Here is a 12,993-nt window from a genome sequence, read left to right as displayed (position 1 = left end):
GTTTATACATGCAATATAAGAAAATTCTCGAGTCTCGACGAGCATAACGATGACGACCTTTTATTTATACAAGACTATTCAGTAACGATAACGGTAGTAATCATAGATGCTTATTACCGGGGTAATCATGATAATGATCATTGAAATCATTGGGATTATCGTTACGTATCATGATTGTTATTTTCACTCGTTATTCAAGTTTTTACCAACCAGGAGAAAAAGGTTGTGACGGTCAGGAAGCCAGTGGCTCCCCCCCCCCCCCCCCCCCACCCTCCCCCGCTCGCATAATGTAGGCTGAGGCTCTACCGGCCCACAAACGTGACAATTAATTTAGAGATGTCTGATCACAGATCATAATTCATATGATTGTGAGACAGACGTTTTGAAATGAGACTTTGAATAGTGATGGCAAAAATGCCATGAAATTAATGTTGATGCCATTATGACTGTGTCCAATGCGTATCGTAAGCAACGGATTTGGCTTGCTAGCTTGCAAAAGACAGGAGACGACCTAAAATTCAAAATGCAACCTCGCATGCAGCACCATAAAAGTGGAGTTCATGCATTACTGTAAAACGAGGAATTTTCGCGTGCACTTTAATTTCGCGAATTTCGCGAGCGCCAAGATTCGCGAAATTAAAATGCACGCGAAAGTTCTTGTTTACACTATATGCATTGAACGCCAGTGGCACTTCGCGAAAATTTCATGCCTCGAAAAAGGCTGTCAGCTCCAATTCGCGAAAATTTCATGCCGCGAATATATCATGTTTTACAGGGTTAGAAAATTATCGAGCAATCATGATTATTCAATTAGCATGAGGAAAGGTCCGTAAACTGAATCATCGAGATTTTTTGTGCAGCATGATAAGCATCGTTTATAGCAGCATTTTTCTGAACGTCCACCGGTCAATACTCTTACTTCAGCAACTAATTCGCAAACGAATAATCACCATTCTAAAAATAAAGGCTTGGTAGCAAGCATACGTGGCGATTCTGTGGGCGAAATGCAGGCAACGCAGTCGGCGACTAGTAGTTGTACTCGCAGCGCATGCAGTACAATAATCCTTACAATGTACTCGTACCGTATAGTACATGTACCAATACGTGTGTACATGCACGCATTGAGTACATTCCGTTGAACTTTTGAACTTTCGTTATGTGCACGAGCGATCGCAGCGGAGAATCTCGGTTGTGTGTATAATGGCGAACACATACTTTATTGTGTGTACGTGCACAGAGTCTATGATACATGCATCGGATTTGGAGAGTGTCGAGATAAGCCCACAGAACTGTGTAAGAGTTCTGTGGATAAGCCCCTCGATGTTCAAGCGGATCACAAAAACCTATGTACTTACGTTATTACTATACATGCTGCAACCAGCAGATGGCGCTCCACGTTTTACGTTTGAAATCAGATTGCTGTAACCGTCGGTGCTTGTGTTTCTCAAACCAGAGATCTCTCAAATGAAATAGGGGTTGGTTTTTCATTTCTCACTAAATAATTACAAAACATTTGACCATGATATTTACTACACATAATCAGTATAGTACAATGTTCATTCATGTAAAGTTTCATGAAGTTTCATGATGTCTGCAAATGGGATTCCATACCTTTAAAGGTACATTTTACCTTCGGGAGCAGTAATTTTACAAATTTTTGAGTCATCACATTTGATGCATATCTGTAGGTCAGTTTTATCACAAAACATCCTATCATTTAAAAATTTTGCAATAAAACCTAAAATATAGGGAAATATCACTGTGTTTCTTATTAAACCATAACTGCAGACAGTTTAGTCTAGAAACAATCTTATTATAAGTATTGTTCACATTTTGTATATTTAACAATACTTAATATTGATTGTCCTGATTAAAATTTTTACAATGGTTGTTTCTGTGCCTAACTCACATCTTAGAACTATTTAGAAGCAATACATCTGGGTTTTTGTTTCATTTGCAAATCGTAAATAATGCCTTTAAGTCACTTTAAAAAACAACAACTAAACACAACTTTCGGTTGCATTGCGTCAGAAAGTCGTGTAGTATGTGGTGGCCTTTAGTCATCAAGATTTGATGATTTACCTGCTGCCCTTCCCAGTGAGTCAACTTTCTGAGGTCAAGAAGGGGCATGAAGGCTGGACGACCATGAGCACACTGGAATGGCAGGTCACATGACCACAGCTGACCAATAAGAGTCCTGCAGTCGGCCAGGTCCAAGACATCACCAAACTTGATTGCACCTGCAGGGAAGCAGAGGCTATGGGTGTTCACTAACTTAAAAATAACAACAACAAACAAACAGGAAGATGATCTTTAACTGATATCACATGGCAGGCAGTAATTTGTGCTAATACAGTTACTTCTCAGACAATGCACAATTTCATTATTGCATGCTTATTCATTAAAAATTATGATATCATTATTCTATCAAAAAAAGAAAATTATTATCAACCTTGCATAGCCACAGACATCTTGATTTTAACTCATTGGAGCCCACTCCCAAGTATACTGAGGCAGGTATCTGTGAGAAATGCATGTGATAGCAAAGTCAGCTACTCCTCAATGGGTTAATAGTTGAATACACATTTGTGGAGTTGCTCTGCTTCATTCTTCAGAACAAGTTGTACAAAGAACAGATATGAATTAATCACAAGTACTTAAAAGACAAAGGCACTTGTACACATTGACATTTACCTGTTTGTCAAAGAATACATGGTAACTACAACTCAAAGGCATAGTGTTACTTACTGTAAAACCAGAAATTTGTGTATGCATGAAATGTTTGCGAATTTTGCAAGGAGCCAAGATCATGTCAAATTTGTGAATATTTACATGTAAATATTTTCAGTCCAGTTTGTTTTCATCAAATCTAAAAATCTACTCGCTCTAGTGGCAATATTGCATTGTTTCTCTATGCAGCTTACCTTCAAAGATTTTTACAGAGGAAAGTTATGTGCACCTCGCTGTTGTTGTTACATTGGGGAGGGGTGGAACATAAATTTACATGTAGGGTCCTACTTCAGCAAACAAACTGAAAAAAAAACCCAATGAAACTATGTGAAAAACAAAGTGCACAAAATAGTGATAGTCTGTGAGAAAGATGACTCGGGTAACCCAAGCGTAACTGCTTCACTGACCATGGCAAGCCTGCGAGTTGAGGATCCTGGTGATGGACCTGGGGAGCGCTGCTCTGGCACCGGCCTGGGACTGTATGGCATCAAGCTCCTCCTTTATGAGGGTCTGGGGAGACACGGGGATGAAAATCTCATCATCACACACTCTTCCATATTTGTGCTTAACGTTGTACAATAACTCATCAAGAGTGAATATGAGTCAACTTTGTGGACTTTGGTCAGAGTTCTGTGAACATTATTTTGATCCTTGACTTACTGGGTATTCATCTGCAATGCCACTTACAGAGATGAGAGTCAATATTACTTCACCTAGTAAATGAGTACTGATGTCATATTTTCTCTGAAAAAGAGCTGCATACCCCATGAGTTAGCATCATAGGTAGAAACATTACTTGCCAGTGCAGCATTCTGCATATAACATGAAATGGCTTAGATAATGTTAAATGCAAATTGCTGTGTATCATTCCTGTGTAGAGAGAATAAAAATCATGCTGTTTACTGGAAAAGAAATATCACTGGGCCCAACATAGATCCTTCAAAGGATAGGAACTCATATTCAGTTGTCCATACAAGGAAAGCTGCAGATTTGTCACTTAGTTTAGAAAGATTCCACACCTTTGCAAACACAAACATATCTTCTAAATACGACTTAAAATTTTGTTCTGCTTATGTGATGCAATCACCTCAACGATGCCAACAGCAACGGTGGGACGCCCTCGCTTGGTTTCACTGGCCTCCCTCTCCACCACACACTCTGGCAGTGCAGTGACCAGCACGCAATCGCCGTCGTCGGGCACGGTGAAGCCCACGCCGACTCGCCCCAACTTGCTCCTGTAGGCTTGCATTAGGCGCAGTTCAGATGGGGACAATCTCACGGAAATGGGCGGGGTCACCGAGGCAGAGCGGATGATGCGCGAGTCTTCGTCAGTGCCACCAGAGTAACACTCTGACAGGACAGTGGATGTGGAGATGAAAAAAATCAAACAAGATTACATTTCAGTAATTTCTGGATCCTGTTAAGGAAACACTGGTAATAAACTACTTGAACACCCATGTGGAGTAAATCCTCAATTTAATGGGAGATTGTGATACTCTCAAAATTTGAGTGGTAGGTATCAATAACTGCCAGTATACCGAAACAGCTTATAGTCAGTAAACAGCTTCCATTTTCTGTATCCAACTACTGACTTAAACTTGAGATGTGGGTGATTTCAAAAACTGGGTAACTTCATTTGCAATGACAAGTATTTCTCCATCCCTTGCAGTGGAACATTATTCACCTCTTTTGCACATACAGACATGTAATCACAAATTACATTTTCAAGAAGATACCGAAGGTTATGAGATGGACTTCCTCTTTGATACCAGTACCTGCAGTAAGCATCTCAAGTCTGATGCGTTCATGGGCAGCATGCTGGTCCACCAGCACTAGGAGGTGAGGCCGATCCCCGGGCTGCTGGGAGTCACTGCTCACTAGGCATGCTATGAACTTGGCATCCACCTGGCCAACAACCTAGATGCAAAGATGGCATGGAAAGCAAACATCATCTCACTGTCATCACAGATACTGTTTCTCACACTTTCAGAGCACCTGTGATCATGGAGGTGGCCATCAACCAAAGTGGGTTCTTCAGGGTGTTGGTTGCGAGAATCCCATTTCAGACTAGGGTCTGATTATTTGCCACAGGCAGCTATTGTTGATGATGACATTAACCAGGTATCTTATTGTGAGATATGCTTCTGTCCTTGGAGCTTCAAGCAAAAAGACTTCATGGTGCACTAAGGACAGATTAAATAGGAGAAGTATCTCTATTACATAGATACTTCAAAAATAGAATGTGTGTGTGTGCACACGTATGAGTGTGGGTGTTCTGAATCAATGTCATGCACTTAGGATTAAAAAAAATAAAAAATCTCTACAAACCTATCACTTCTGATTCATGCTGTCTTCCTTCTGCCTTCTGAAATGGAAAATGATTCCTTTCTGATTCCAGCATCAAACTATTGTGATGAATTCGATATCGTAATGCAATTACCTTGAGAGTTACAATTACATTTAATCTTGAAGCTACTCACTGCAGGCTAAATTTGATTAGTGAGAGACGTAGCCAAATGACGTGTAAAAGTAATTTCAGAGCACACACAGCCCTGGTTATTATCACTGCGAAAGCTTCTCACATACACATATTCTTTGACATTCATTTGAGTTTGAATTTGTCCATGTACCTGAATATCTATTACCATCTGTGATAAATACCATACCACCATAATGTACTGTAACTGTGAATGAAATTCGTTGTTTGCTTATAGCCCTTCTCTTCCAAGGTAAAAATGAAGGCTTTTATCTATGTCAAAGAGTTCTAACTTCTATTACAAACCCTCAGTATGTTCTGCATAGGATAGGGATTCTACCATCAAAGACCCCAGAAACTAACCTCTATATTTTCAAACATTGACTTATGAAACTGGCAGGGGTTCAGAGAAGTCATGAGGCTGGTGTAGAACTTGGCATCGATACCACTGGTCCTCACACCAACTTCTGGTAGAATTTGGAGAGGCTGTACATCATCCCCTTGGACAGTAGAGGGCGCATTCCAAGTTTCACTGGTAGCAGTTGTGCCTGTACTCACAAAGATAATAATATGATGAGCTACACAGAGCTGTGTATCATTGCCTTTTGGCATCATAAAACCACGATGGATATGAGTTTTTGCTTAATTGCTGAACTTGAAAACTATATATTATTCACTGATGGTAAATTGTTCTTAAACTTCATTGATTAATTATTATTTGTATCAAAATATCTCAAACAAAATCACTAAGACAAACTGTCAACAGAACTCTCTCTCAGCCTACCCCATTTAACTTTTGCTAAGTCCTCATCATCCTCTTGGTGGCTGTCCATAACAGCATCCAATGTTGCCATGGATACGGGAGACAGCGGGCGACAGGTGGAGTCCAACGATGTTGTCATCTCCCTGTTGTCTTTCAGTGTGGAAACGAATGGCAGGGCGCTGTGGGGCAGATGTGGATGAGCAAGCGTATCTCCTGTGAGGCAAGGGGTCAAAAAGAGGGTTATTTTTTTTCCCTTTCTGTCACCCGTTGAGGACAGGCTGATTTTGCTACAGCACGCATTTCCCATAGACAACTGCCCGAGTATACTCGCGACTCGTCTTCAACGGGTTAACTCACGTGAAGAAATTATGAGTTTTGTCAGAGACTTATATTTGATAGTGCAACATTGTTTGGTGTTTAGGATTTACATACAAATTAACAGAACCTGTTTCTCATAATACAGTACTCTCCGCATAATCGGGTAGGCTCAGGCAGAGCGTTTCTTACCCGATTAAGCGGAGTACCCGATTAACAGAAGAACACGCGTCTCATTCACAATGGACATGCACAATGTCTATTTATATGCATTGTGCACTGCACCAAACACCTACACTGTATGCGTAACATGCGTGCTTGCATTGCGCATTATGCATACCTTACACTTGCTCAGTCACGAGCAATAATTTACACTCTTTTTATGGACAAATATGTCTTCAGAAAACTTTGTCGTTTGACTATAGACTCCTCGCTAACACGCAGGGGTTTCCCGAAATGAATACGTCTCTTTGCGTGCACTAGTAACGTAGAACGTCGGGTTACTTTTCAAGAATTGACTGGGGTAAAGCAAAATTATGGAGCTGGTGCATGGCCTGATTTTCGTTGCAAACTTCTCGTATTGTGAATGTTGTTGCGGAGCAAGGGAGGAGCGGAAGTGTGTTCAGCTCCTGTCTGTCTATGCAATATTGTGAGTGCCAGCTACATGTGTGATGTTCGTTTACGTGTGGCAAATCGGTACGTGTGCATGTGTTTTCATGTTTAATCACTTCCCAAATGATCGGTTTTCTTTGTATATAAGTAGAGAATGCGATTAGCTGTGGAAAATTTGACATGCGTGATTTCTTCAAGTGTTATATGCGATAAAATGTGGGTAGAAATTAGATTTGAAGAAAATCAATTACCCGTTAATGCGGAGAGACAACCCGATTATCAGGTAATTTCAATGTGCATTGGAACTGACTCTGACATTACTACCCAATTAAACTGAGTACCCGTTTAAGCGATACCCGATTACGCGGAGAGTACTGTCCTTACTTTTTGTTACCATTGTGAAGAAAGACTTTGCTGCAACACTCTCATCCCCTCCAGCGGACTGGCTCTCCTGACTAGGATCCTCCAGGGAGCAGTTACCAGTGATGCGGTTGATGAAAACCTTCCTACCAAGCGATGCCTCATAGATAGCACACCACTCATTATCCATGCCAGCAACAAGGTCTTTAGATGGACTGTGAGAAGATGTTGCATTTTTGTTGTCAGCGATATCTCGCTGTACTCTAGAGACATCATCTGATTCCATTGACCTCAGCACACTGGAATATTGTCGGGTACGTTCTTCCTCTCCATTTTCCATGCTGAAAAATGATTCAGGAACTTCACCATATCCCTTCTCCACTACCCTCCCAAAATCTGAAGGCATGGGCAAGCTTGATTTCGAACTTTCTGAACTGTTTGCCCCAGCCATCACTGGTAAACTTTGCTGGGATAAGGACTGTCCAACCCTGCTGTTTTCTTTTCCTTGAAGTGAATGTAACAAGTGACTGGTGCCAGAGCCTTCAGGAATCTGATCCTCCATGACAGCCGGATGTCTATCTTCACATCTCATGCCATCTCTGTCACTTGTATTCCCTGCATGAACGCGCTTTGATTTCAATACATCACTCCCTTCAGCCTTGTTATTTGCCATCTGCTTTGTGGCATCCTCAGTTGCTGCTGTTTTTATTTCTGGGCCGATGACATGATCCACAGACTCTACAGATGAACATACCTCATAATGGCTTTTCGGTTCAAAGGTTGGAACAACTGTTGGGGAATTCTCAGAAACTGATCCCAGCCTCGGTCGCTTGGTGTTGACTGGGCAAAGCAAATCTTCAGATGCCCTTTGCGAAGTACATGCTGCATTCACAGAGACTCCAGAGTGGTGACACTTTTCAGCAGCATCTCCAGATTTTGATGAATCACTTGAAAGATGTGTGCTTGAAACGATGCTGGTCAGCACCCTTTCATGAGATGGACGGGTCTCATGTCTGGAATCAACTTGTACATTGCTATCACTATTATTCTTGTCTACAGCAGTTTTGCTAGAATTGTCAAAAGGATGAGCTGGTGATCGGTCACAAGATACACATGATTCAACTCCCTGATTAATCCACATAGTAAGTGGGTTCGTCTGACTCCTCCTTTCCTGGCACTTGACGTTCAGACTTGCCAGTCGACTTCTAAATCCAGGGCTTCCATGGGATCTTAAAGAAATAGTCTTGTGATGCTTGGTACTTGAAACATGATGATGGCGTGAGAAACTCTGCTTAGTTTCACTCGCATTTGCAGGGTGGTTTTGCCTCAAAGATCTCTTGAAAGCATTCAAAGTACATTTTGCCTTGACAGATATCTGGTGTCTTTGAAGAGCACTACTCACCAGTGATGCTGTGCCACTGCTATGGATACAATCTGTCCTTGACTCATCATTCCACGACTTCACTATATTGCTTGTGTTTATGTCTGGTGAGCCAGATGAATATTGCACTTCAGAACCCTGCTTAGAACTTGGTTCATTAAACGACATTCTGCTCTTTAATTCACAATGACTTGCAGCCTCACTACACTGAGCCTGCCGTGTCAATTTTGTAATCTCTTGATCAACATTGCTGGATGAGGTTTCCATCGTCATGGTATTTGGAGAGCATTCATCTGAATCTGCAGACTTTCTCAGATCAAGCTGCCACTCCAGAAAGTCTCCATTTGTCCCTTCGCAGAATGACACATCAGCAGAGACAGTGGAAGAGTTTGATGTAGCACAGAGGTCAGTCCTAGGAGATATACAAAGTGGTGACTCAGCAGATGTAGTGTCCACAAACTGGGAGGTAGTTGGTACTGTGATTAATGAATCTGATGGCATGTTAAGAACTTCTTCTGGAGCATTGGTTTCAGGGGAGTGTACAGCAGCTCGTGTCATTGACATACTTGGAGAATTGTCAGGTTCGCCAACACCAACAGAAGCACTCAATTCAGTCTCACAGTTAACGTCCTGCTCGGCATGCACCTGTCTTCTCACACATGTAGATTGCACTGAATTCTTGCAGTCACTGGTACTAATTGCATTGCACAGATTTTCCTTTGCAGAGTGTCCTACACCCGGATCAGAAATGCAGGTATTTTCTTCATTATCTCTCTGGGATTCAGTTGATACGGGTTCACTGCATAGCTTAAGGCACATGTTCTCTTGCTCCACGAATGACGTGACAAAGCCATGCACACAGGCCAACACTCCATCCCAGTCGCTGAACTCAATGAGCGTCTTGGTCGGATCCATGGTGATGTCATACAGACTGTGAGAACAAGTAATGTTTACCACAAAGATGCCATAGTCACTGGAACCTCCACCCGGGCTTGGATGGCATGAGGCTGAGATGCCATCCCCACCACCATCCCGTTCCATCTCAGAATTTTTGCCCTTGCCTTTTGTGATGAGTGAGCGATTCAACAGTTCATTCAGGAGCTTGTGGAGCTTTGTTTTCATAACCAACCTCCCATTGACATACACAAACTGCAAAGATTTGTTGCGGTGGCTTTTCACCCCAATGTACCCAGATGAACTGAAGTAATCGTTTCGGTAATTTACTTCGCGCAAACAATTGGCCAGTTCCCTGCCAAACAGATGGCCAAATGTGTTGAATACTGACGAAGAGCTGTGGGTTTGTATTGACTTAATGCCACAGTTGTCATCGCGCAAGGTGAGAGATATGCTTGGATGTATCAGTGCAATGGCCTGCAATCTCTTGCAGATGCGTTCATAGACCAATGGAGAATTAAGCACTTTCCTCCTGACAGGCATGTTATAAAACATGTTGTGAGCCGTAACCGTTGTTCCAGCACTTGGTCTGGCTTTTGCATCCTCTGAAATACCAACCTCTTTTCCATGATGATATATCTTGGTGTAGGTAACATCACAGCCTCTTGCACGAGAACTGATTTCTAACACTGATGCAACATCCCTGATACTTGCAATAGCTTCTCCTCTATATCCGTAAAAGGAAATATTCTCGAGACCTTCCACATCATGGAGCTTGCTGGTAGCATACCTCTCTCCGAGAAGTGACAAATCCTCACGTGCTACACCTCTGCCATTATCCACAACTTGAAGCTTGAAACTGGGGATGTCAACACGGACTGCAATGCACATGGCTCCAGCATCAATGCTATTAACAACCAGTTCTTCCACACACTGGACCAGTGACGGTGTTGCGATACCAGACCGCAGCCTGCTGCGCACATCATGAGACAGAAGATGAATGGACTGTGGCCGGCATTCAGTAGTCATTTCCATCTCTGGACATGAAAAACAGACAAACAAAAAGAAGTCTTCATTAAGGGACATGTCCAAACATGATGCATGTCTAGTTTTGATATGGGACATCGAATCTCTGTTGTGTGTGTGTGTATATATACATATATAATGCAGCAGTTAGAAAATACTTAAAACTTATTTTTTCACATTTTCAGGCATTTGAAAACACATCATGGTAGAAATGTTTCACAGAGAGTATATGGCAAGCTTCAGGAGTGATGGGAAGATGATGAACCTGAGAGTGAGTAAGACTAAAAAAACGTAGAAGAAAAAGGTATGAAAATTCTGAAAGACTTCCTTAGGGCCCCCACTACAACTCTACACTTAGTATTACCCTGTCCTTGCTAGCTTATATATGGACATGCACAGATTTATGCAAGCACCCATGGTGTTATGAGGAGGCAGTGCAGCGTGCATCTGTGCATATAAAGCTAACAAGGGAAGGGTAAATTTACAGTGGTATTAGAAACAGTAGTAGTGGGGTGGGGGACACATAAGGAAGTCTTTTCCAAAATTCAATAATCTACATGTAATGTTCACCAAATTTCTAAGCATTAGTGACAGGACACACCCATGCAAGCAACATACATTTTTACCTGTAAGAACATGATTTTGACACATCAGGCATTTAGAATCTTGAATGACAACAAGAAATATCTAGCTACGCTAGCTTTTCATGTAGACTCTCTCGACAACTAGTGGTCTTGGCATAGATAGAATTCTATAATATCCAGTCCAATCTATTTTTGTCATTATCCATTTAAATTTTCGTTTGCACTCATACCATTAAATAAACTAGAAATAATAATAGATTTACACTGTCGTTAGTACTCATTCATAGAAATAGTGTATTATGTTAGACCCAGGTTTCCTCAATTACCTATGAAAGGGGAATTGCTATCCCTACCACTCTCACATTCATTGTGTAGACCAAGGACCTATCCACTAGTATCCAGTAGGCTAACTAACATTTAAGTCTACAATCTTAGGTAAATTTACTCTAGTTGAGAACCTTGGAATTGGAATCATTCAATCAACAACAACATTGCCATTGGAATAGCTTACCATGGTCATGGACAGCTGGAGCGTCTACATACAATCCAAAATTATATACAACTTACATAAAATTTACAACTTTAAATACAAGAACAAGTGAAGTGTATAAATTATTTAAATCTTCAATAATTGTTTCAGTAATTTCATGGTAGTTACACTTCTGAGTCCTGATTTTGAGACAAGGCACCACTGAGTCAGATACGAAATACAATTGATTGTAACTTTAACAGTATGCGTAAATGCAACGAACGTAACTACTTACCTTAGGCTTAGTATACACATCCCAGTCGCTGTAAAAACGCGACGCGTTTTTACAGCGACTGGGCAGTGTACAGTTACAAAGAACGTAGTTTTTAGTATGAGGGACTAAGGACTAAGCAGAAGATAAAAGTTCTGCCCCTGTCTTCCTGCAACAGTAAAGGGGAGCTAGCTGATAACTTATCAGAATAGAAACTTACCCCCATCAACCTGCCATTAGAAATACACGGAACCAGCAAGTTATACAGAATGTCCATTTCTCCTGTGCGGCATTGACCGAAAGATCGGTCTGTATCTGTCCGTCGGGGAATGTTCCGTGGAGACTGCGTCTGGCTTCACGGATCCCCTCCGTATACAGACCGAAGTCAATGACTGCGGCTCCTGTGTGGAGCAGTCGCGCACAGCTCAAACGTTACGATAAACCAAATTTCAGACAGCTTTTTTACATTCAAACAAGTTTGACATGACATGACACATTATGCAGCAATATTTGGGATAAATTTCTCAATTGTGCAATCGAAATACTCACATAAACTCGGTTATAATGCAGAAATTTTATCGACATCGCAGCATCGCCGTTCGCAAGCTGTAAGTCGCCATTTTGAATCTGTAAGCCAATCACATGCGAGGTACGTGTTTTAGTAAAACAAACACGTAGAAACTACCTCGCATGTGATTGGCTAATAGATTCATAGTGTATGTTTCTGCAGTTTGAACGTGATGACGCGACAGGCTGTGTTTTACGTTGAAAATTCTACTAAAATGTTGGATTATTCATTAATCTGATGAGTATAATGTATTCTTAAAAAGCTAATTTCACTATACAAGCTTAAATTTGCCGACCTAGGGCCGTGAATTAGACGCAATCGAGAAGGGTGAGGTACCTCACCCAATTTTCCATAGAGACAGTGGTTAAGAACATCCACACAGCAATGGGTACTGCAACCTTCCGTCTGTCTACGGAGGACAGCGTTAATGGCAAAATATAAAAAGAGTCCTCCGGACAGACGGATCTTTCTACGGAGGACAGCGTTAATGGCAAAATATAAAAAGAGTCCTCCGGACAGACGGATCTTTCTGTCTAGTGCGGCA

At 41.5% G+C, this 12,993-nt stretch overlaps 1 protein-coding gene across 1 annotated transcript; it reads right to left on the bottom strand.

Moving 5' to 3' along the window:
• Positions 1-915: 915 nt before the first annotated feature.
• LOC139719365 (DNA mismatch repair protein Mlh3-like) lies at positions 916-12,157 on the bottom strand. The gene is made up of 9 exons (XM_071630780.1): positions 12,102-12,157; positions 7,281-10,568; positions 5,991-6,182; positions 5,570-5,754; positions 4,506-4,647; positions 3,818-4,080; positions 3,138-3,240; positions 2,083-2,240; positions 916-927 (listed from the first exon to the last, which is right to left on the bottom strand). Exons 2-9 carry the CDS (start codon positions 10,564-10,566, stop codon positions 916-918), a joined length of 4,341 nt encoding a protein of 1,446 aa, XP_071486881.1. The 5' UTR covers positions 10,567-10,568; positions 12,102-12,157.
• Positions 12,158-12,993: the final 836 nt, after the last annotated feature.

Source organism: Diadema antillarum, unplaced genomic scaffold (genome assembly GCF_040938485.1).
Source record: "Diadema antillarum isolate AM-2024a unplaced genomic scaffold, OU_Dant_1.0 scf00000109, whole genome shotgun sequence".
NCBI classification, from domain to species: Eukaryota; Metazoa; Echinodermata; class Echinoidea; order Diadematoida; family Diadematidae; genus Diadema; species Diadema antillarum.
This window is presented reverse-complemented; position numbering and strand designations above follow the sequence as displayed.